We start from the raw sequence: 23819 nt of genomic DNA, 5'->3' as shown, positions 1-23819 counted from the left end.
GATTTATCATCCTCAATTCACCAAGACTTTCTTCTGTCGTCTATATTCTACTGTCAAGCCTATCACATTGAAATTTTCATTTCAGATATTATGTTTATTAGTTGTGGAATTTCAAACTGGTTCATTATTTTTGTTTGTTTGTTTTACTAAGATTTCCTTTCTTCTCATTCATTATGAGCATATTCATTTATGTCCTAAGCATAGATATAATAGCTTCTTTATTAAAATTCTTGTTTGCTACTTACAAAATCTGCATCATTTTATGGCTAGAATCTGTTGATTACATTTTTTTTCCTTGAGAATGGGTCACTCTTTCCTATTTCTTTATGTGTGAATGGTTTTGTTTTGAATTCTGGATGTCTTGTTTTGTTCTCAAGATTCTATTTTGTTATTTCTAAAATTTCAATTACTTTTTATCAGACAGTAAGTTGGACTCAAACCCCAAACTCTGGCCTATGATACAGAGGCATCAAAACTCAGTTCAGTTATTTTTGCCTTAGCTGGGCTGCTTTAAGTCAGTCCAACAAATACATTGTGCCATTGTTCAGTCAGAAATTTCAGCTAAGTTTATACACAGAATTCAGGGCTCCTCCTTCCTAACTCTTTTTCTTCTCTCCGATCTCCCTCCTCACATCCTGGCAGCTATGTTTGTCCCAAACTCTTCTCATTCTTCAAGCCAGAAATATCTGTGGCTATTCTATTGGAATTTTACTTGCCCTGCATACTGCAAACTGGGAACTTCCCTCAAGATAAAAGCCATAAAAACCCTAAATTCATCCCTTGCTATTTATTTTAAACATTGAATGAAGATTTCGGGGTCAAATATGCTGTAAAGACCTTCATGGCTTAAAAATTCTACAATTGTATGAAAATTTTATAGAATAATATCCATGGAGAATAAAAAATATATACAAAGACATAAAACTAAAGATGTGACATAATTAGATATATGCCTATCCTTAGGAAAACCAAAAATTCTGGATGTATAAATTAAGCCAAGGGAATTTTTATTATACTTGGAAAACAAAAAACAATTTTATAAATCTTCTTCCTTTCTTAAGAGGTACATATTCCTTTGCCTCTATTCCTCTTTGTGGAACCTCTCTTCATGTTCATTCTCCTTCAGGAGAGAGACCATGTTACTTGGTGACATTAATCTAATCTTTTAGTACTATTTGTTTGTGAACCTGAAAATGTTCTTTCTTATGCTATAGACTTGGGATTTCTATCTTTGTAATCCAGGCTTCAATCTTAAATTTAAAAGCCAATGAACTTGATATTTGTGTGAAATATTTTATTTCTTTTTCTAAATCTTTAGATAAAACACTTTTCTTCAAAGATTACCTAGGCAGATAAGTAGATGTTATTTTTAAAGTATTTTCATGGCTGGAGAACTTCTAGAAGACAAAAATGCTGGAGGCTATCTGGGCGTTAGTGTGAGAATTTTCTGCTGGAGAATCATTAATTTGTTGTCTTTCTACAATTTAGGCAGTCACTGAGGAGAATATTGCTTCTTTGCAGAAGAGAGTGGTAGAACTAGAGAATGAAAAGGGAGCCTTGCTCCTTAGTTCTGTAGAGCTGGAGGAGCTGAAAGCTGAGAATGGTATGTATAAAAGAAAACCATAATTCTCTGTCTTCTTATCCCACAAGTGCCTCTACTTTTATCACTAATTATGTATAACATGTAGAATTCTCTGATTCCGTGATAATAAAGATTTAGATAATAGAGCTGGTAACTATCAAAGATAATACACATTAAACAATTAGAGCATAGTATCAGTGTTTACATAAGTATAACATTTTGCAATGTGGACTATACATGCTGCAGGATTTCTTAATAACTCATAATCATTTTGGAATGGTCGTCGTATCCTATAGGAAGTATGGCTTGAACAGGACCTTAATAAGATGATTTTTAAAATAGGTAAAATGTAGAAAGAAAGGACATTCTGGTAATAAATTTGTGGGATGAGGTAACAGAGATCAGTATAAAGGTTTAAAGGTAGAAACTATGTTGTGAGTGAGTGGTTTATGCTCGTACTGTACCCTGCTTAGAATCCTGCTCCTTTCCTTTAGTCTGGATGATTGTTACTCATCTTTCAGGCCTCGACTAGCACATTATCTTTTTCAGGAATTTGGTATTGATCCCCAAAAGTTGGGTTAAATGATTTTTTTGTGCTTCCATAACATCCTTGTATACTTTTAACATTGTATTAAAATGATCTGTTTATATGTTTGTCTTTTTTACTATATTATAAGCTCTTCAAAGTTTAAATATAAGCTCTTCAAGGGCAGGGGCCATTTTTTTTTCCATCTTTGCTTTACCCAAAACTAGTATACCACCTGGCAAATAATGGCTACTGAATAAAGTTTTGTTGGATTGAACTGAACTTAGCATTTTATCCTATTGGATTGTGTGTGAACAGTTAGTGAGAATGAAGACGTGTCTCCTTCCACTTATCATATGCTTCATGTAGACTTTATGGATTTAGTAGCGTGTCGTTAATGCTTTATTGATCTAATTCATCTTTAACTGACTACTACACTTTATCATCTAGGAGTGAGAATGAATAGCAAGTAAAGGTTGTAAAACTTTTATTAAACTCTAGAGCCAGTATTTCTAACTTAACCATTTTACAGTTTTCCACTTAGATCTAAATGGAAGCTTATGCACTTGTATTAGACGATTCCCACTATTTCTAATAAGTAAAGAACACCACAAATTCAGCTCATTATTTAACCCATTCAGAGCACTTCTTTGAGACCTTATCCATGATGCTTATTTTGCAGTTTTGCAAACAGTCTGTATCCTATCCATGTGGCTTCACATGGTTTGGAGGTATTATATGGGTTCCATTCCTTTGCTCTTTCCTGCAGGGATCACTGACCTTAAGGTTTTCTGTATTGGTTTTTGTGTCTGGCCTCATAGATTACTTTTACCTTGTATGTCATGTTGTTTTCAACTCACCTTTTGCACTGACATTTCTACCACTGTACTCCTTTTTCAAGTAATCTTGTGAAATGTCTGAACATATATACTGTCTTGAATTCCCTTGTCTCATCTATGGTGCCTTTCCTATGTGCCAGGCACTATTCTAGTTGCTGGGGATATAGCTATGAACATATTGGAGGGGAAGACAGACTACAAACCTGTTTATACACATAAGAAAATTTCAGAGAATGATAAGTATTAGGCTTAAAATAAAACAGAGTATTTCAAGTATGCCCTGGAGAAGAGGAACGCAGAATTGGAGTAGTGAGAGTAGGCCTTTCTGAGGACTTTAAACCTGAATGATGAAAAGGGGACAGCCATGCAAAGAGGCTAAGCAAAGAGCATTCCAGGCAGAGAAAAAAGCAGTACAAATGTCCTCAGGTGTGAATGAACTTGATAAGTTTGCAGAAGAGAAAACAGACCAGTGTTTTTGGAGCAGAGTGAACAAAAAGGGGGCAATACAAGAAGAGGAGGTTAGAGAATTAGTAGGGTCAAAGCATGAGGGTTCCTGTATGTCACATTAAGACATTTGGATACAGTGTAAAAAATATATATATTTTTTTCCTTTGGTGTATCTGTGTTATCTTCTCAGAAAGAATATAAGCTTCTTGAGGATATTGATATTGATGCTCAATATATACACATTGTCACAGAACTTGGGTTAAAACTCCGAAGACTTGGATTCTAATCCCAGCTCCCTGAACTAGCTGCGTAACCTTTCGGGTTGTGTCATTTCTTTGTTTCCTTATATGATCATTGAGGAGATAGGATAGCTCCCTTTTAGTGCTAAAATTTGATATCTTTATGAACATTGAAGAACATTGTAAGTGCTATATTAATGCAAAATATATATTACAAACATAGTAGGATTATGGATAAATTATATGTATTGTCCTAGAAGTTCCAGATTATGCCACAGAAATAGCTGCTTTATGTCCTGCATCCTGGCATCCTTCTCCTTTCAAACCTTCCACTATTTAGTATACTTCATTCAGGTTCATTATCATCACCTAGTACTGTTCTATCTTATATCTCATGTAATCATATCCTCTTGCCACTTCTTTAATAAGGCTTTCACCTCTCCCAAACTATTTTGTTTATTTTTTAAAAAATTATTTCATACAATTCAAATAGCTTCACCTGCAATCCTGTTTTTTCACACACTCCACATATATCTTCTAAAGATATTTATTTTGTGACTTTCAGAAAAACTGTCTTCTCAGATTACTCTCCTAGAGGCTCAGAATAAAACTGGGGAGGCAGACAGAGAAGTCAGTGAGGTAAGTGATGTGTTCTTAATATAACCAGAACATGAGCTAGATTAAGAGAAGGTAGCTTCATATGAAAATACGTCCGTAATTTTCTAGTGTTGCCAGAGAAGTACATTACCTATAGAGTAAGATCTATTAAAGAGATTCATAATGATTATTATATCTCATTTATTGTTACTTGTTTCTGAATATTAAAATTCATTGTTCTAAAGCAACACAAATACAGTAGCTACTAATTTGGGATTTGATAACCCATTTTTTTATACTGGGTTATCATCTATCTCAACTTCTTTGTTCATCTCAGAAAAGTTTCTCAGTGAAGAGATTAGATAAGATTGGCATAGTTTTACTAAGATTAAATAAAAAGGGATCTTTGGAGAATGATCCTTTTAATAATCTGAAAATTACTGTAAGAAGTGTATGGTTGCTTAGTATCATTCTGTTGATTTAAGAGTATTGTTAGCTGCGTTTTGTTTAGTTAGCTGTGTTTTTCTAATCAGTAAGTCAGTGATAGAATTATACATGCCCTTGAGGAGTAATGTGGCTTCCTAGCAAAAGTATCTGCTTACTTTTTAAAAAAAAATCAATTAGGAGTTTTATTCTGAAGGAAAAAAAGCTTCTTATGTAAGGAATATCTAGAAAATGAATTCCCGATTTCCTTAGGTCTTATGAATAGGGCTTGACTTCAGTGCAGGATTGGCAGAGTGCCCTTGGAGGTCCAGCTGGGAGATACAAACTGATTTTAAAAGGATTTAGCAGTGTTATGGTACAAAGAAGGTTTTGACCAAAAAGTCTGAAGTTTTAGAAGATGAAATACAAGTTTTTAGTTGGGCTATTTTTTTAATGTTATAAAACATTTGGTTACAGCTTTTTTTTTCTTTTTTAAAAATAGATCAGCATTGTTGATATTGCCAACAAGAGGAGCTCTTCTGCTGAGGAAAGTGGACAAGATGTTCTAGAAAACACATTTTCTCAGAAACATAAAGAATTATCAGTTTTATTGTTGGAAATGAAAGAAGCTCAAGAGGAAATTGCATTTCTTAAATTACAGCTCCAGGGAAAAAGGGCTGAGGAAGGAGATCATGAGGTCCTTGACCAGAAAGAAATGAAACAGATGGAGGGTGAGGGAATAGCTCCAATTAAAATGAAAGTATTTCTTGAAGATACAGGGCAAGATTTTCCCTTAATGCCAAATGAAGAGAGCAGTCTTCCAGCAGTTGAAAAAGAACAGGCGAGCACTGAACATCAAAGTAGAACATCTGAGGAAATATCTTTAAATGATGCTGGAGTAGAATTGAAATCAACAAAGCAGGATGGTGATAAATCCCTTTCTGCTGTACCAGATATTGGTCAGTGTCATCAGGATGAGTTGGAAAGGTTAAAAAGTCAAATTTTGGAGCTCGAGCTAAACTTTCATAAAGCACAAGAAATCTATGAGAAAAATTTAGATGAGAAAGCTAAGGAAATTAGCAACCTAAACCAGTTGATAGAGGAGTTTAAGAAAAATGCTGACAACAACAGCAGTGCATTCACTGCTTTGTCTGAAGAAAGAGACCAGCTTCTCTCTCAGGTGAAGGAACTTAGCGTGGTAACAGAATTGAGGGCTCAGGTAAAGCAACTGGAAATGAACCTTGCAGAAGCAGAAAGGCAAAGAAGACTTGATTATGAAAGCCAAACTGCCCATGACAACCTGCTCACTGAACAGATCCATAGTCTCAGCATAGAAGCCAAATCTAAAGATGTGAAAATTGAAGTTTTACAGAATGAACTGGATGATGTGCAGCTTCAGTTTTCTGAGCAGAGTACCCTGATAAGAAGCCTGCAAAGCCAGCTGCAAAATAAGGAAAGTGAAGTGCTTGAGGGGGCAGAACGTGTAAGGCATATCTCAAGTAAGGTGGAAGAACTGTCCCAGGCTCTTTCACAGAAGGAACTTGAAATAGCAAAAATGGATCAGCTCTTACTAGAGAAAAAGAGAGATGTGGAAACCCTCCAACAAACCATCGAGGAGAAGGATCAACAAGTGACAGAAATCAGCTTTAGTATGACTGAGAAAATGGTTCAGCTTAATGAAGAGAAGTTTTCTCTTGGGGTTGAAATTAAGACTCTTAAAGAACAGCTAAATTTATTATCCAGAGCTGAGGAAGCAAAAAAAGAGCAGGTGGAAGAAGATAATGAAGTTTCTTCTGGCCTTAAACAAAATTATGATGAGATGAGCCCAGCAGGACAAATAAGTAAGGAAGAACTTCAGCATGAATTTGACCTTCTGAAGAAAGAAAATGAGCAGAGAAAGAGAAAGCTCCAGGCAGCTCTTATTAACAGAAAGGAGCTTCTGCAAAGAGTCAGTAGATTGGAAGAAGAATTAGCCAACTTGAAAGATGAATCTAAGAAAGAAATCCCACTCAGTGAGACTGAGAGGGGAGAAGTGGAAGAAGATAAAGAAAACAAAGAATACTCAGAAAAATGTGTGACTTCTAAGTGCCAAGAAATAGAAATTTATTTAAAACAGACAATATCTGAGAAAGAAGTGGAACTACAGCATATAAGGAAGGATTTGGAAGAAAAGCTGGCAGCTGAAGAGCAATTCCAGGCTCTGGTCAAACAGATGAATCAGACCTTGCAAGATAAAACAAACCAAATAGATTTGCTCCAAGCAGAAATCAGTGAAAACCAAGCAATTATCCAGAAGTTAACCACAAGTAACACGGATGCAAGTGATGGGGACTCCGTAGCACTTGTAAAGGAAACAGTGGTGATAAGTCCACCTTGTACAGGTAGTAGTGAACACTGGAAACCAGAACTAGAAGAAAAGATACTGGCCCTTGAAAAAGAAAAGGAGCAACTTCAAAAGAAGCTACAGGAAGCCTTAACCTCCCGCAAGGCAATTCTTAAAAAGGCACAGGAGAAAGAAAGACATCTCAGGGAGGAGCTAAAGCAACAGAAAGATGACTATAATTGCTTGCAAGAACAGTTTGATGAGCAAAGCAAGGAAAATGAGAATATTGGAGACCAGCTAAGGCAACTCCAGATTCAAGTAAGGGAATCCATAGACAGAAAACTCCCAAGCACAGACCAGCAGGAATCGTGTTCTCCCACTCCAGGTTTAGAAGAACCTTTATTCAAAGCCACAGAACAGCATCACACTCAACCTGTTTTAGAGTCCAACTTGTGCCCAGACTGGCCTTCTCATTCTGAAGATGCGAGTGCTCTGCAGGGCGGAACTTCTGTTGCCCAGATTAAGGCCCAGCTGAAGGAAATAGAGGCTGAGAAAGTAGAGTTAGAATTGAAAGTTAGTTCTACAACAAGTGAGCTTACTAAAAAATCAGAAGAGGTATTTCAGTTACAAGAGCAGATAAATAAACAGGGTTTAGAAATCGAGAGTCTAAAGACAGTATCCTATGAAGCTGAAGTCCATGCAGAAAGCCTGCAGCAGAAATTGGAAAGCAGCCAACTACAAATTGCTGGCCTAGAACATCTAAGAGAATTGCAACCTAAACTGGATGAACTGCAAAAACTCATAAGCAAAAAGGAAGAAGACGTTAGCTACCTTTCTGGACAACTTAGTGAGAAAGAAGCAGCTCTCACTAAAATACAGACAGAGATAATAGAACAAGAAGATTTAATTAAGGCTCTGCATACACAGCTAGAAATGCAAGCCAAAGAGCATGATGAGAGGATAAAGCAGCTACAGGTGGAACTTTGTGAAATGAAGCAAAAACCAGAAGAGATTGGAGAAGAAAGTAGAGCAAAGCAACAAATACAAAGGAAACTGCAAGCTGCCCTTATTTCCCGAAAAGAAGCACTAAAAGAAAACAAAAGTCTCCAAGAGGAATTGTCTTTGGCCAGAGGTACCATTGAACGTCTCACCAAGTCTCTGGCAGATGTGGAAAGCCAAGTTTCTGCTCAAAATAAAGAAAAAGATACGGTCTTAGGAAGGTTAGCTCTTCTTCAAGAAGAAAGAGACAAACTCATTACAGAAATGGACAGGTCTTTATTGGAAAATCAGAGTCTCAGCGGCTCCTGTGAAAGTCTAAAACTAGCTCTAGAGGGTCTTACTGAAGACAAGGAAAAGTTAGTGAAGGAAATTGAATCTTTGAAATCTTCTAAGATTGCAGAAAGTACTGAGTGGCAAGAGAAACACAAGGAGCTACAAAAAGAGTATGAAATTCTTCTGCAGTCCTATGAGAATGTTAGTAATGAAGCAGAAAGGATTCAGCACGTGGTGGAAGCTGTGAGGCAAGAGAAACAAGAACTGTATGGCAAGTTAAGAAGCACAGAGGCAAACAAGAAGGAGACAGAAAAGCAGTTGCAGGAAGCTGAGCAAGAAATGGAGGAAATGAAAGAAAAGATGAGAAAGTTTGCTAAATCGAAACAGCAGAAAATCCTAGAGCTGGAAGAAGAGAATGACCGGCTTAGGGCAGAGGTGCACCCTGCAGGAGATACAGCTAAAGACTGTATGGAAACACTTCTTTCTTCCAATGCCAGCATGAAGGAAGAACTTGAAAGGGTCAAAATGGAGTATGAAACCCTTTCTAAGAAGTTTCAGTCTTTAATGTCTGAGAAAGACGCTCTAAGTGAAGAGGTTCAAGATTTAAAGCATCAGATAGAAGGTAATGTATCTAAACAAGCTAACCTAGAGGCCACCGAGAAACATGATAACCAAATGAATATCACTGAAGAGGGAACACAGTCTATACCAGGTGAGACTGAAGAGCAAGACTCTCTGAGTATGAGCACAAGACCTACATGTTCAGAATCGATTCCATCAGCGAAGAGTGCCAACCCTGCTGTAAGTGAGGATTTCAGCGCACATGATGAAATTAATAACTACCTACAGCAGATTGATCAGCTCAAAGAAAGAATTGCTGGATTAGAGGAGGAGAAGCAGAAAAACAAGGAATTTAGCCAGACTTTAGAAAATGAGAAAAATACCTTACTGAGTCAGATATCAACAAAGGATGGTGAACTAAAAATGCTTCAGGAGGAAGTAACCAAAATGAACCTGTTAAATCAGCAAATCCAAGAAGAACTCTCCAGAGTTACCAAACTAAAGGAGACAGCAGAAGAAGAGAAAGATGATTTGGAAGAGAGGCTTATGAATCAATTAGCAGAACTTAATGGAAGCATTGGGAATTACTGTCAGGATGTTACAGATGCCCAAATAAAAAATGAGCTATTGGAATCTGAAATGAAGAACCTTAAAAAGTGTGTGAGTGAATTGGAAGAAGAAAAGCAGCAGTTAGTCAAGGAAAAAACTAAGGTGGAATCAGAAATACGAAAGGAATATTTGGAGAAAATACAAGGTGCTCAGAAAGAACCCGGAAATAAAAGCCATGCAAAGGAACTTCAGGAACTGTTAAAAGAAAAACAACAAGAAGTAAAGCAGCTACAGAAGGACTGCATCAGGTATCAAGAGAAAATTAGTGCTCTGGAGAGAACTGTTAAAGCTCTAGAATTTGTTCAAACTGAATCTCAAAAAGATTTGGAAATAACCAAAGAAAATCTGGCTCAAGCAGTTGAACACCGCAAAAAGGCACAAGCAGAATTAGCTAGCTTCAAAGTCCTGCTAGATGACACTCAAAGTGAAGCAGCAAGGGTCCTAGCAGACAATCTCAAGTTGAAAAAGGAACTTCAGTCAAATAAAGAATCAGTTAAAAGCCAGATGAAACAAAAGGATGAAGATCTTGAGCGAAGACTGGAACAGGTAGAAGAGAAGCACCTGAAAGAGAAGAAGAATATGCAAGAGAAACTGGATGCTTTGCGCAGAGAAAAAGTCCACTTGGAAGAGACAATTGGAGAGATTCAGGTTACTTTGAACAAGAAAGACAAAGAAGTTCAGCAACTTCAGGAAAACTTGGACAGTACTGTGACCCAGCTTGCAGCCTTTACTAAGAGCATGTCTTCCCTCCAGGATGATCGTGACAGGGTGATAGATGAAGCTAAGAAATGGGAGAGGAAGTTTAGTGATGCGATTCAAACCAAAGAAGAAGAAATTAGACTCAAAGAAGATAATTGCAGTGTTCTAAAGGATCAACTTAGACAGATGTCCATCCATATGGAAGAATTAAAGATTAACATTTCCAGGTAAATGAGTAGCGAATTTTTCCTCCTCCAGAGGTAACTTCAAGCAAAGAAAGTCTCTAAACTATTTCTGTTTCCTTTTAGACAATGGGACTAATTTTGGCATAAATGTCCATGGAAGATATATTCTCTCTCACTTCTGACTTTTTTTTGGCAAACAACAATCCTGCTACAACTGCATGAACATGAAAAGTTCACATCTTCTCTTCCCATCTTTCTATTGAGAGATTTCTGTACTTCTGTTTTGTTTTGTTTAAGATGGAGTCTTGCTCTTGTCACCCAGGCTGGAGTGCAATGGCACGATTTTGGCTCACTGCAACCTCTGCCTCCTGAGTTCAAGCAATTCTCCTGCCTCAGCCTCCCAAGTAGCTGGGATTACAGGAGCCTACCAACATGCCCAGCTAATTTTTTGTATTTTTAGTAGAGATGGGGTTTCACCATGTTGGCCAGGCTGGTCTCGAACTCCTGACCTCAGGTGATCCACCCACCTCGGCCTCCCAAAGTGCTGGGATTACAGGCATGAGCCATTGCACCTGGCCTCTGTATTTCTTTTCATTTCCATTTCAACTACTCTTGCCTGGATTTTTACCACAGTACTCTCAAATTAATTGCCTAGTCTCGTCTTTTCTTCTTCCTTTAGTCCACATTAATTCATACTGCATATACCTCTTAGAGTTATTTTTTCTCAAATTTCAATTTTCTGTCACTTTTTAAGCTCTAGAACTAATAATGTCTCTCATCCTTTGTATTCCTTACTTCCAATAGGACCCTTCTGTTCTAAAATAGATTTTCTCACTGTCTTTCATATCAAGATTATCCCTTAGAGAAGCCAAACATTAGCTTGTCTGGAGCGAAGTAGAATAAAATAGGAGAAAATGTTACTTTTCAGTGTTGAAAACCATGTCACTAAAATAAGTGACATATTTTGGAGTTTATGACTTAAATATATGAACCCTTAAGTATGATATACCTTTAATACATAGCACTCAGTAGATAAACATGTAGGTGCAGAGAATTAATACCTCTTCAGTAAAATATTTAACACCTGTTATGAATGTTAATTCATTTGTAAATCTATTGAGTACATGTTATAGTATTTGTTCCTTGGGAAACATAGTTTTTTTCTTGAAATCTGTAACTAATGACCTTCTCTCTGTTTCAGGCTTGAACATGACAAGCAGATTTGGGAGTCCAAGGCCCAGACAGAGGTCCAGCTTCAGCAGAAGGTCTGTGATACTCTACAGGGGGAAAACAAAGAACTTTTGTCCCAGCTAGAAGAGACACGCCACCTATACCACAGTTCTCAGAATGAATTAGCTAAGTTGGAATCAGAACTTAAGATTCTCAAAGACCAGTTGACTGATTTAAGTAACTCTTTAGAAAAATGTAAGGAACAAAAAGGAAACTTGGAAGGGATCATAAGGCAGCAAGAGGCTGATATTCAAAATTCTAAGTTCAGTTATGAACAACTGGAGACTGATCTTCAGGCCTCCAGAGAACTGACCAGTAGGCTGCATGAAGAAATAAATATGAAAGAGCAAAAGATTGTAAGCCTGCTTTCTGGCAAGGAAGAGGCAATCCAAGTAGCTATTGCTGAACTGCGTCAGCAACATGATAAAGAAATTAAAGAGCTGGAAAACCTGCTGTCCCAGGAGGAAGAGGAGAATATTGTTTTAGAAGAGGAGAACAAAAAGGCTGTTGATAAAACCAATCAGCTTATGGAAACACTGAAAACCATCAAAAAGGAAAACATTCAGCAAAAGGCACAGTTGGATTCCTTTGTTAAATCCATGTCTTCTCTCCAAAATGATCGAGACCGCATAGTGGGTGACTATCAACAGCTGGAAGAGCGACATCTCTCTGTAATCTTGGAAAAAGACCAACTCATCCAAGAGGCTGCTGCAGAGAATAATAAGCTTAAAGAAGAAATACGAGGCTTGAGAAGTCATATGGATGATCTCAATTCTGAGAATGCCAAGCTAGATGCAGAACTGATCCAATATAGAGAAGACCTGAACCAAGTGATAACAATAAAGGACAGCCAACAAAAGCAGCTTCTTGAAGTTCAACTTCAGCAAAATAAGGAGCTGAAAAATAAATATGCTAAATTAGAAGAAAAGCTGAAGGAATCTGAGGAAGCAAATGAGGATCTGCGGAGGTCCTTTAATGCCCTACAAGAAGAGAAACAAGATTTATCTAAAGAGATTGAGAGTTTGAAAGTATCTATATCCCAGCTAACAAGACAAGTAACAGCCTTGCAAGAAGAAGGTACTTTAGGACTCTATCATGCCCAGTTAAAAGTAAAAGAAGAAGAGGTACAGAGGTTAAGTGCTTTGTTTTCCTCCTCTCAAAAGAGAATTGCAGAACTGGAAGAAGAATTGGTTTGTGTTCAAAAGGAAGCTGCCAAGAAGGTAGGTGAAATTGAAGATAAACTGAAGAAAGAATTAAAGCATCTTCATCATGATGCAGGGATAATGAGAAATGAAACTGAAACAGCAGAAGAGAGAGTGGCAGAGCTAGCAAGAGATCTGGTGGAGATGGAACAGAAATTACTCATGGTCACCAAAGAAAATAAAGGTCTCACAGCACAAATTCAGTCTTTTGGAAGGTCTATGAGTTCCTTGCAAAATAGTAGAGATCATGCCAATGAGGAACTTGATGAACTGAAAAGGAAATATGATGCCAGTCTGAAGGAATTGGCACAGTTGAAAGAACAGGGACTCTTAAACAGAGAGAGAGATGCTCTTCTTTCTGAAACCGCCTTTTCAATGAACTCCACTGAGGAGAACAGCTTGTCTCACCTTGAGAAACTTAACCAACAGCTCCTATCCAAAGATGAGCAATTGCTTCACTTGTCCTCACAACTAGAAGATTCTTATAACCAAGTGCAGTCCTTTTCCAAGGCTATGGCCAGTCTGCAGAATGAGAGAGATCACCTGTGGAATGAGCTGGAGAAATTTCGAAAGTCAGAGGAAGGGAAGCAGAGGTCTGCAGCTCAGCCTTCCACCAGCCCAGCTGAAGTACAGAGTTTAAAAAAAGCTATGTCTTCACTCCAAAATGACAGAGACAGACTAGTGAGTAGCTAGTTCTTTCTTTCTGATCTGTTTAAGAGTTTTTGAACCTTTCTTTAAATTTATTTTTATAGAAAAGGATAAACACATTCTTATACATATTATTTGGGAACGCAGGGAAAGTATTATGTATCCCACAGGTTCTGTTTGGTCTTAGAGAAGCACAGAAACATGATTTAAATTGCTAAACCTGCCAATACCATTAGAAAAAAAATCAGAAATTTCCTTGGCACAAAACTCTCCATTGGTTATAAAAGGACTAAGAGGTGGAGAACTGTTTTATATATTTTATATACACAAAGACACGTGTAAATGTTTCCAGAATTTGTCATAGCTTAACTGAAAGAAAGTAAAAGGATCACTTAGTGCCTTCTTACAGTGAAGTATAAGGATCAATTAGTGTCTTGCTTACAATTTAGCAATAGATTATCTGGTAGAATTTGGAGCAGAAAGGACTCAGTTCATCTCATGGGTAACTCAACCCTAATTTGTCAAAAGTAAAAAAAAGTGACGTAAAAAGAGTTCCTTTAAATAAGTTGAAATGACTTTTTAGTAAAGTTTTATTTGCAGGCTGAACCATTTACCCACTTCCTTTTAATACCCAACATTTCCAATGGGAGAAAAAGCTAAAGAGGCTTCCTAATGCTGACATTTGACAGCTTTTAGTAGGAGTCAGGAGTTTAATCCAGGTCTCCCAAGATTCAGGGGCAAAAACTGGAACTGTATGAGCCAAGCCAGGTTGTCAGGATTCTACTGCTCCTAGGCTCAAGCAGTCCTCCTGCCTCAGCCTCCCAAGTAGCTGGGATTACAGGCATGAGCCACCACTCTTGACTTGTTAGGGGATTCTACTTTGCAACATTACTGTCTTCACTTTCATGATAGTCTGTTAACTCTATCAAGGCTTTGTATTTGTAGGAAAATAGGCCAAATAGGAAATAAATGGAGTTTTGAAAGGCTAGGCTTTCCATTTTGAAATGTGACCCATACCCAGAATCTGAAAATTCTAATTTTTTTTTTTTTAATTGATCATTCTTGGGTGTTTCTCACAGAGGGGGATTTGGCAGGGTCATAGGACAATAGTGGAGGGAAGGTCAGCAGATAAACAAGTGAACAAAGGTCTCTGGTTTTCCTAGGCAGAGGACCCTGCGGCCTTCCGCAGTGTTTGTGTCCCTGGGTACTTGAGATTAGGGAGTGGTGATGACTCTTAAGGAGCATGCTGCCTTCAAGCATCTGTTTAACAAAGCACATCTTGCACCGCCCTTAATCCATTTAACCCTGAGTGGACACAGCACATGTTTCAGAGAGCACAGGGTTGGGGGTAAGGTCACAGATCAACAGGATCCCAAGGCCGAAGATTTTTTCTTAGTACAGAACAAAATGAAAAGTTTCCCATGTCTACTTCTTTCTACACAGACATGGCAACCATCCGATTTCTCAATCTTTTCCCCACCTTTCCCCGCTTTCTATTCCACAAAACCGCCATTGTCATCATGGCCCGTTCTCAATGAGCTGTTGGGTACACCTCCCAGACGGGGTGGCGGCCGGGCAGAGGGGCTCCTCACTTCCCAGTAGGGGCGGCTGGGCAGAGGCGCCCCTCACCTCCCGGACGGGACGGCTGGCCGGGCGGGGGGCTGACCCCCCCACCTCCTTCCCGGACGGGGTGGCTGCCGGGCGGAGATGCTCCTCACTTCCCAGACGGGGTGGTTGCCGGGCGGTGGGGCTCCTCACTTCTCAGATGGGGCGGTTGCCAGGCGGAGGGTCTCCTCACTTCTCAGACGGGGTGGCCGGGCAGAGACGCTCCTCACCTCCCAGATGGGGTCACGGCCGGGCAGAGGCGCTCCTCACATCCCAGACGGGGCGGCGGAGCAGAGGCGCTCTCCACATCTCAGACGATGGGCGGCCGGGCAGAGATGCTCCTCACTTCCTAGATGGGATGGCGGCCGGGCAGAGATGCTCCTCACTTTCCAGACTGGGCAGCCAGGCAGAGGGGCTCCTCACGTCCCAGACGATGGGCGGCCAGGCAGAGACGCTCCTCACTTCCCAGACGGGGTGGCGGCGGGGCAGAGGCTGCACTCTCGGCACTTTGGGAGGCCAAGGCAGGCAGCTGGGAGGTGGAGGTTGTAGCAAGCCGAGATCACGCCACTGCACTCCAGCCTGGGCACCATTGAGCACTGAGTGAACCAGACTCCGTCTGCAATCCTGGCACCTCGGGAGGCCGAGGTTGGCGGATCACTCGCGGTTAGGAGCTGGAGACCAGCCCGGCCAACACAGCGAAACCCCGTCTCCATCCAAAAAATACGAAAACCAGTCAGGCGTGGCGGCGCGCGCCTGCAATCGTAGGCACTCGGCAGGCTGAGGCAGAAGAATCAGGGAGGGAGGTTGCAGTGAGCCGAGATGGCAGCAGTACAGTCCAGCTTCGGCTCGGCATCAGGGGGAGACCGTGGAAAGAGAGGGAGAGGGAGACCGTGGGGAGAGGGAGAGGGAGAGGGAGAGTGAAAATTCTAATTTTTAAGATGAGCTCTAGTGAAAAGATTATTACCCCTAACTGTAGAGTGAGTTTTTCCTTTTCATTGTAGGTAATTGTATTCATTCCTATCTCACTTAATATCCCATATTTATAGACAGCCTTTCCCCTTTTGTAATCTGAACAAAGCCTCTCTGTTCAGTTATGGTTTTTACTTCCAACATACACATACTTGTTTATATTTTTTAAATCATTTGAGTTTAGCTGACTTTGCCCTGGGAGCTTGGCCTTTTGTCTGTCTTTTCAGACCGTAAATGCAAAAGGTTCTATTCATCAGGATGGTATATGCCTCAAAGCTGTAATTTATGATATGCTGGTATTGATTATCTTCTAAGTCAAAATCTTTTTTCATGGAGCTGTTAGGGTAGATTCTGAATTAGCTAACTATGTTTAATTCAGTGAATTGCTTTATTATTCTTATCTGTTATAAACACTAGGCACTAAACTTTGCACATTTTTGTCTGCTGGATAGTTACAGCCAAGCCAACTTTTTTATTTTCGTGTTTCTGTAATTCAGAGTCATATTATTCTGTTCCCAAATGCTCATAACTGTGATTTTATTTTAACCATCAAGATGTATCACTCCTTTATTCACAATGTGCCTCAAGTATTTTTATTTTCCATCTTCAACATCCTAAGATAAGCTCTAACACTTTACCCTTAAACTGTTCTAATAATGTTGCTTCCATGTTATCATCTCACCAGTATTTTCAGACCATGGCCATATAAGTCTTTCTGAAACTCTACTGTATTACTGCACTACTCAAAAATATTTAGAAGTTGTACTATCTCTAGAATAGACTTAGTATTCAAACCCCCTTTAGTCTGGCATTTAAGACCCTGTTTTTTTGTTTGTTTGTTTTTTGAGATGGAGTCTTGCTCTCTCACCCAGGCTGGAGTGCAGTGGTGCAATCTTGGCTCACTGCAACCTCCGCCTCCCAGGTTCAAGCAATTCTCCTGCCTCAGCCTCCCAAGTAGCTGGGACTACAGGCATGCGCCACCATGCCTAGCTAATTTTTGTATTTTTAGTAGAGAAGGGGTTTCACCATATTGGCCAGGCTGGTCTTAAACTCCTGGTCTCAAGTGATCCACCTGCCTCGGCTCCCAAAGTGCTGGGATTACAGGCGTGAGCCACCACACCTGGCCAAGACCCTGCAATTTATCCATACCTTTCCAGCGTTCCCTTTTACTGCTCCCTACTCATACCCTTCATTCACGCCAAACTGATCTCAGTATGCAATAATCACACCTGGTACTTCCTACTTACCCATATTATCATCAGCAGCCAAAATGTTCTCCCAATTGCTTTCCTTTTTTGAGTGTCTATTTCCCACTATTTAAAGGTCATTCCAGAGCTCAAATCCTCTTCTTACATTTCGTGATTGCCTGATTGTCTTTTGCCTTTGTACTTCCCTAGTATTTTACTTATCATTTGTCCCATATTGCCTTATTGTGTGTGTGTGTGTGTGTGTGTATATGTTTAATTTCTATACACTATTTTTTATTTCCCCAATTAGATTGCAAACTCCTGGTAAGTGTCATGTCTTATACTTATTTGTACATCTTTAGCATAGAACTGACTAAGCAGATGACATATCTCTAGGGGTGCCTGTATTTATCTATACTCTCCTCATTCTGAAAATGACTTGGGGTAGCATATAAAGATATAAACAATTTTTCAAGATAAAATAAAAGGGACTGAGAAGGAGGAGAAAAAGACGATAGGCTAGAAAAAGATCAAACCAGGAGTAAGGTTAGTGTCCCAAGGGGAAGTCACCATATCCTGTACTGTGTTGGAAAGAGGGATCCATAGTTTGCTCTGAGGTTTCTATTAGCCATCAGAAAGAGGGAATGAAAACCGCATGCATGAACTGCAGTATTTATAGTCTAGGAGAAAAGGAGAAAGAAAAATCACCTATTCAAGACAAGAATAGTCTTTAAGTATTGAGGCCTGTAAGAAATTTCTTCTGTGTTCCCATAAAGAGAACACTGTGCAGTTGTGAAACATCCATTACTTCTCTACAGTAAATATAATAATGTGTTTTTTAGGGTTTTTATTTAGCTGTCCCTTAATGTAAGTGCAGAGCAAAAGAATTATGTCCAGTTCACTAAAACTACCACTCCAAGGAGCTAAAATGCAGTCCCAGGCACACAGCTTTCTGATGGTCCATTCTAGGATACCTCTAGTCTAGTATCTAGACTAGAGGAGTGAGTGGATTGCATAAAGGAATATGTTTTTACCTTAAATCAAAACAAAAATATGTTTTGGGGTTTGGGTTAAAAATAAAGTTATATGACCCATATTTAATTAGTCACTAAATTCTACAATGTTTGGTGGGAAAAGCTAAGAGTAGCACTACGTCAACCCCATTTCTTCTGAGGCAATTTGCTTTCAACCCTTTTAGCTTATTCTTTCAGTATTTCCTGTGTATGTAAATATCATGCTTATATTGCATTTTTGGCTCTTTGTTGCATCAACTATTGATTTTCTTTACACTAACAGGGTTTAGCTCTCTGTACTCTCTCTGCTTTCACAGTAAACCCTGTTAGTGTATGCACTTTTTATTTATTTATTTATTTATTTATTTATTTATTTATTTATTTATTTTGAAACAGAGTCTCGCTCTGTTGCCAGGCTGGAGTGCAGTGGCGCCATCTCAGCTCACTGCAACCTCCGCCTCCCGGGTTCAAGCGATTCTTCTGCCTCAGCCTCCCGAGTAGCTGGGACTACAGGTGCATGCCACCTTGCCCGGCTAATTTTTGTATTTTTAGTAGAGACAGGGTTTCACCATGTTGGCCAGGGTGGTCTCAATCTTTTGACCTCGTGATCCACCTGCCTCGGCCTCCCAAAGTGTTGGGATTACAGGCGTGAGCCACTGCACCCAGCCAGTGTGTGCACATTTTAATACAAACCCCTTCCTCATTTTCTTGATGTAATTTAATTTTAATTTTGGTTAAATCAATTCAGAGTTACATTTTTTATGACTACAAATGCTACTAGAGCGTTAGAGACATGTTACTTTTATTTTCCTGAGTCTTTCTGTTTTTCCCAGATTAATAACAGTTTTTGTTATTGTTGTTCCTTAGTTTTCTTTGTACTTAATGTAATTTAACCTCAGATTTACTGCCATTTGTCCACATCTCCTTTCAAGATGTTTATTCCCATCAATTTCATCTTCAGGAAGAAAATTCTCCTGGAGTACCTGATTTGCTCCTATATCAACCAGTGGCCCTGTACTCCTAGGATACCCTTTCTATCCCAGAATATTTCCCTTTACCTTTCTCCTATATTAGATCTCCTATTTCGTCTATTCTATGTATTCCTTTTCTTGGTTTTGTGCCATCTTTTTCTTGGAATAAATCATTCAGTAGATCCCTAAGAAATGGTATGTGGAAGGTAAATTTATTGAAAATGTCTTTTTATCTCTCTTATCTGATTGATAGTTTTGCTGGATATAGAATTCTAGGCTGAAAATAATTTCCCTTCAAAATTGTGAAGACATTGGTTTATTGCTTTTTAGCTTATATGTGGTTCACAAGTCTAAAGCTATTCTGATTCCTGATCCTTTGTATGTGATCTGTTTCTCACTTCCCTTCCCCTCACCCCACCTTCCCTCCCTTTCTCCCCTATTCTGAAATTTTTTGATAGTATAATTTGGTATAGGTCTTTTTTTCTTCATCATGCTAACTAGTCCTTTGAAACTAAGAAATCATACTAGCAGCTTTTTGGAAATTTCATTGAATTATTTTTTTACCATTTTCCTCTATCCTTTTTCTCTGTTGTCTTATTTCTGAAATGTTTGTTATTTAGATGTAGGACCTTCTTGATTGCTTCTCTAATTTTCTTACCTTTTCCCTTTTTTTTTTTTTTTGCTGTATTTCTGGAAGATTTTCTTACCTTCGTCTTTTGATTCCAACATTTTTTTCATTTTTTGCCATTATATTCTTAATTTCTAAGGATTTTTTTTCTGTGTCTCATAGATAGATTTTCTTGTTTTTTTTTTTTTTTTTTTTTTTTTGAGACGGCGTCTCGCTCTGTCACCCAGGCTGGAGTGCAATGGCATGATCTCGGCTTACTGCAACCTCCGCCTCCTGAATTCAAGCGATTCTCCTGCCTCAGCCTAATAAGTAACTGGGACTATAGGCTCCCGCCACCACGCCCAGCTAATTTTTATATTTTTAACAGAGACAGGGTTTCACCATGTTGGCCAGGATGGTCTCGATCTCTTGACCTCGTGATCTGCCCACCTCGGCCCCCCAAAGTGCTGGGATTACAGGCATGAGCCACCGTCCCCGGCCGGTAGATTTTCTTCTCTTTCTAAGGCTAATGGTGGTAGTTTTGTTTTTTGACGTTTTCTTATAATGAGTTTTTCTTTATAATTTTTAATTTATGCTGTAATGTTTCTTATTTACAATGTTATCTCTTAAATCTTTGAGTACATTACATTTTCTCCCCTGATAATCTCTTCTAAATTACCTTCTCTAGTTGGTTTTCTTCCCTTCCTTAATGTTAGCCATTCTTCAGGTGAAGGTTAATCCTCGATGTACTCTTCATGTTTAAGGGGAGGGTCTAAAAGCTTGTGGGTAGGACTTACCAACGGAGTTTCATTGCATGATGATCTTATTGAGCTTATTGGTAGCCCTTATCTCAGTATCTTTAGTTTTTCTTGGGCTGGTCAGATTTTCAAGAGAAGACTTCTCATTTCCTTTGTGGAGGGAAAAGGCCTTTTACCAGCACTCTTCAAGCTCAGTAGGGGAAAGACTTCAAGCACTCAGGAAGCATGCATTCACTTTATTTGGAACAATACCCTTACTTGTAACTGTGCCTCAGGTGCCATAGTCCACAGAGACTTCTTTTACCTGTCCAGAGAATAAAATTAGTTGTCTGTTGGGGTAACAAAAAGTGTGGAGCTGAAGAGGGTACCTATAAATGAAGTTGTTTTCTGGCCGGGCGCAGTGGCTCACGCCTGTAATCCCAGCAATTTGGGAGGCCAAGGTGGAAGGATCACTTGAGTCCAGGAGATTGAGACCAGCCTGGGCAACATACTGAGACTCCGTCTCTCCAAAAAAAAAAAAAAAAAAAAAATTAAAAGAAATTGCTTCTTAAGCAGCTTTCATCTAGACCTCCTTATCTCAGCTATCACCTCCCTCCCACCCCCATCACCATCTTTTCCAGAGGTACCTGATGCTGTTAATTCCTGAGCCTTTTGAAGATTCTGCAGAGTAAGTTCCACTGATTCTTGGATTTTCTTACTACCAGCTTTAGATTCTGCTTTCTCAGATCTGTTAAGTCAGTTACCACTTACTCATCTGCTTTTCAGCTTCCAAAATTAATTTTATTGCTGCTGATTCCTCTATTGTTTTTCCTGTTCTTGTGTTTTGTGCTTTAAAAAATGCTATCATTTTAGCTTTAGCGATGTCTCTAAGTGGGTGAAAGAGGTATGTGAACAAGACCCCCATCTTTGCCCAGATGTCCTGATATTATTTCTCCCTTACTAAGCTTTTAATGAGTATTGGAGATAAAGAGGTTGAAAATATATCTGAAATGTAGGTAGGCAGTGTTGTTAATTAAAGGCAAGTCTGTCATCATCACTAACTTTATGTGTGAAGTGCATTAATTTGCTCATTTACTTCTCATATTCTTATGAAAAAGGTACTATAATTATCTTCATTTAATAGATGAGGAAAATTAGCCTGGGCAACAGAGCAAGACTCCCTCTCAAAAAAAAAAGAAGAGTATGAGGAACATGCATTGGGTCACACGTCCAAGAAGTAGTAGGATATCTAACTCCAGAGCCTAAGTGTCCTTAACTACTGAGCAGCACTGCCTTCTTTATAATCAGTATCCGCTAAGCTACAGTTAAGATTGATAGCCCTGTAGGAAAGTTAAGAACCCTAACAAGGACACATGACTAGTTCTTGTTTTAGGATGTGACCACCCACAGTGAAGCTGTAGGTCTCTTAAGTCTACCCCACGTCAGAATTGTAGCCCTAAAGTGAACTTAGGACCTTAGGAGCCAGGGGAAGGAGTAGAAGTTGCAGGAATAGTCACACCCTGTAGCCTTGATGGCAGCTCCATGGGTGATTTCCACCAGCCTAGCTGCATGTATTTCACTACTTTAGAGACTTATGCTGCAGTGATACGTCATCAGTGGACTGTTAGGTGCTGGTTTCATGTTGTGGTGTCTGACTACTTAGTAGGGAGCTACCAATGACTTACAGTTAGATGAATGAGATGTGACAAATAATCATTTTACTTTCCCTTTGGTTAAAGCTGAAGGAATTGAAGAATCTGCAGCAGCAATACTTACAGATTAATCAAGAGATCACTGAGTTACGTCCACTGAAGGCTCAACTTCAGGAGTATCAAGATAAGACAAAAACATTTCAGATTATGCAAGAAGAGCTCAGGCAGGAAAACCTCTCCTGGCAGCATGAGCTGCATCAGCTCAGGTACTATATATAATCCCTCCTTTTCAACTCTTTTCATTTTAACTTTTTATTTTGAAATAATTGTAGATTTGGGAAAATAGTGCAGAGAGCTTCTATGTACCCTTCACCCAGTTTCTTCCAGTGGTGACATCTAACATAACTGTAGCACAGTATCAAAACCAGGAAACTGCCATTGGTACAATTCACCGACCACATTCAGATTCCACCAGTTTTACATGCACTGATTTGACTATCTGTGTGTGTGGTTCTATGCAATTTTGTGACATGTATATTTAAGCACCACCAAAACCAAAATACAGAACTACTCCATCACCACAAATACGTCCTTTGTGCTACTAGTTTATAGTCACATTCCTCCCTTCCCTACCTTCCTCACATCCTTAACCCCTAGGAACCACTAATCTGTGTTCAATTTTGTCATTTTGAGAATGTTTTCTAACTGGAATCTTGCAGTATATAACCCTTTGAAATTGCTTTTTTCATGTGCCATAATGCCCTTGAGATCCATCAGTTTTGTTGTATGTATCAATAGTTCATTCTTTTCAGTATAAATAATGTTTCATATTATGAATATACCACTGTATTCACCTGTTGAAGGACATGCATATTGTTTTAATTTTTAGCTATTCTAATAATACTACTATGAACATTTGTGTATAAGTTTTTGTGTGGACCTAAGTTTTCATTTCTTTGGGATAATTGCCCAGGAGTGCAAATGCTAGCTCATACAATAAGTGAATGTTTTGTTTTTTAAGAAACTGCAAAACCACTTTGCATAATGGCCGAACATCTTTTTAATGTGTGTATTTGACATCCATATATCCTCTTTGATGAAATATCTGTTCATGTCTTTTGTCGGTTTTCTAATTGGGTTAATTTTTTACTGTTAAGTTTTAAGCATTCTTTATGTATTATAGGTATGCATTCTGTGTTTGATTTGCGGTTTGCAAATATTTTTTCCCAATTTGCAGTTTATCTTTTCATCTCCCTCAACAGGGTCTTTTTAATTTTGATGAAATCCAATTTATTATTTTATCTTTATCATTCAGATTTGGTATTTTCTATTTGATTTTCAAGTTCTCTGCTTCCTACCTCCATTCTGCTATGGCACCCAGTGAGTTAGCTTTTTATTTTGGATATTGTATTTTTCAGTTCTAAAATTTCCATTCAGTTCTTCTTTATATCTTCTATTTCTTTGCTGAAGCTTTCTATACTTTTTCCAGTATGTTAGTAATCGCTTGTTTAAGCATTTCTATGACAGCTGCTGTAAAATCCTTGTCATATAATTCTAATATTTGTGTCACCTCAGTGTTATAAGCTGTTGATTTCCTTTTCTTAATCAAGTTGTGGTTTTCCTGGTTCTTGGTATGATGAGTGATTTTTAGTTATATTCTGGACATTTTGGAGATTATAAGACTTTCAGTCTTATT

At 38.8% G+C, this 23819-nt stretch overlaps 1 protein-coding gene across 30 annotated transcripts in view; it reads left to right on the top strand.

The window, feature by feature from the left end:
• The window catches only part of GOLGB1 (golgin B1), an 85416-nt gene that overhangs the window by 45781 nt on the left and 15816 nt on the right, over positions 1–23819 (top strand). For 28 of the 30 annotated variants that reach the window (XR_010155312.1, XR_010155311.1, XM_054682204.2 and 25 more), the window contains 5 exons: positions 1489–1603; positions 4199–4272; positions 5156–10344; positions 11504–13415; positions 22211–22389. Coding sequence is in view for 26 of the 30 variants with exons in the window: in XM_054682204.2 (XP_054538179.1) it covers positions 1489–1603; positions 4199–4272; positions 5156–10344; positions 11504–13415; positions 22211–22389 (7469 nt within the window). In the remaining 4 variants the exon portion in view is untranslated. Of the gene's footprint in view, positions 1–1488; positions 1604–4198; positions 4273–5155; positions 10345–11503; positions 13416–21112; positions 21160–22210; positions 22390–23819 lie in introns of all 30 variants that reach the window. The other 2 variants (XR_010155313.1, XR_010155314.1) reach the window with 1 other exon arrangement.

Source organism: Pan troglodytes, chromosome 2 (assembly GCF_028858775.2).
Source record: "Pan troglodytes isolate AG18354 chromosome 2, NHGRI_mPanTro3-v2.0_pri, whole genome shotgun sequence".
Taxonomy (NCBI): domain Eukaryota; kingdom Metazoa; phylum Chordata; class Mammalia; order Primates; family Hominidae; genus Pan; species Pan troglodytes.
Note: the sequence above shows the minus strand (reverse complement) of the source record. Positions and strands in the feature narration are given on the sequence as shown.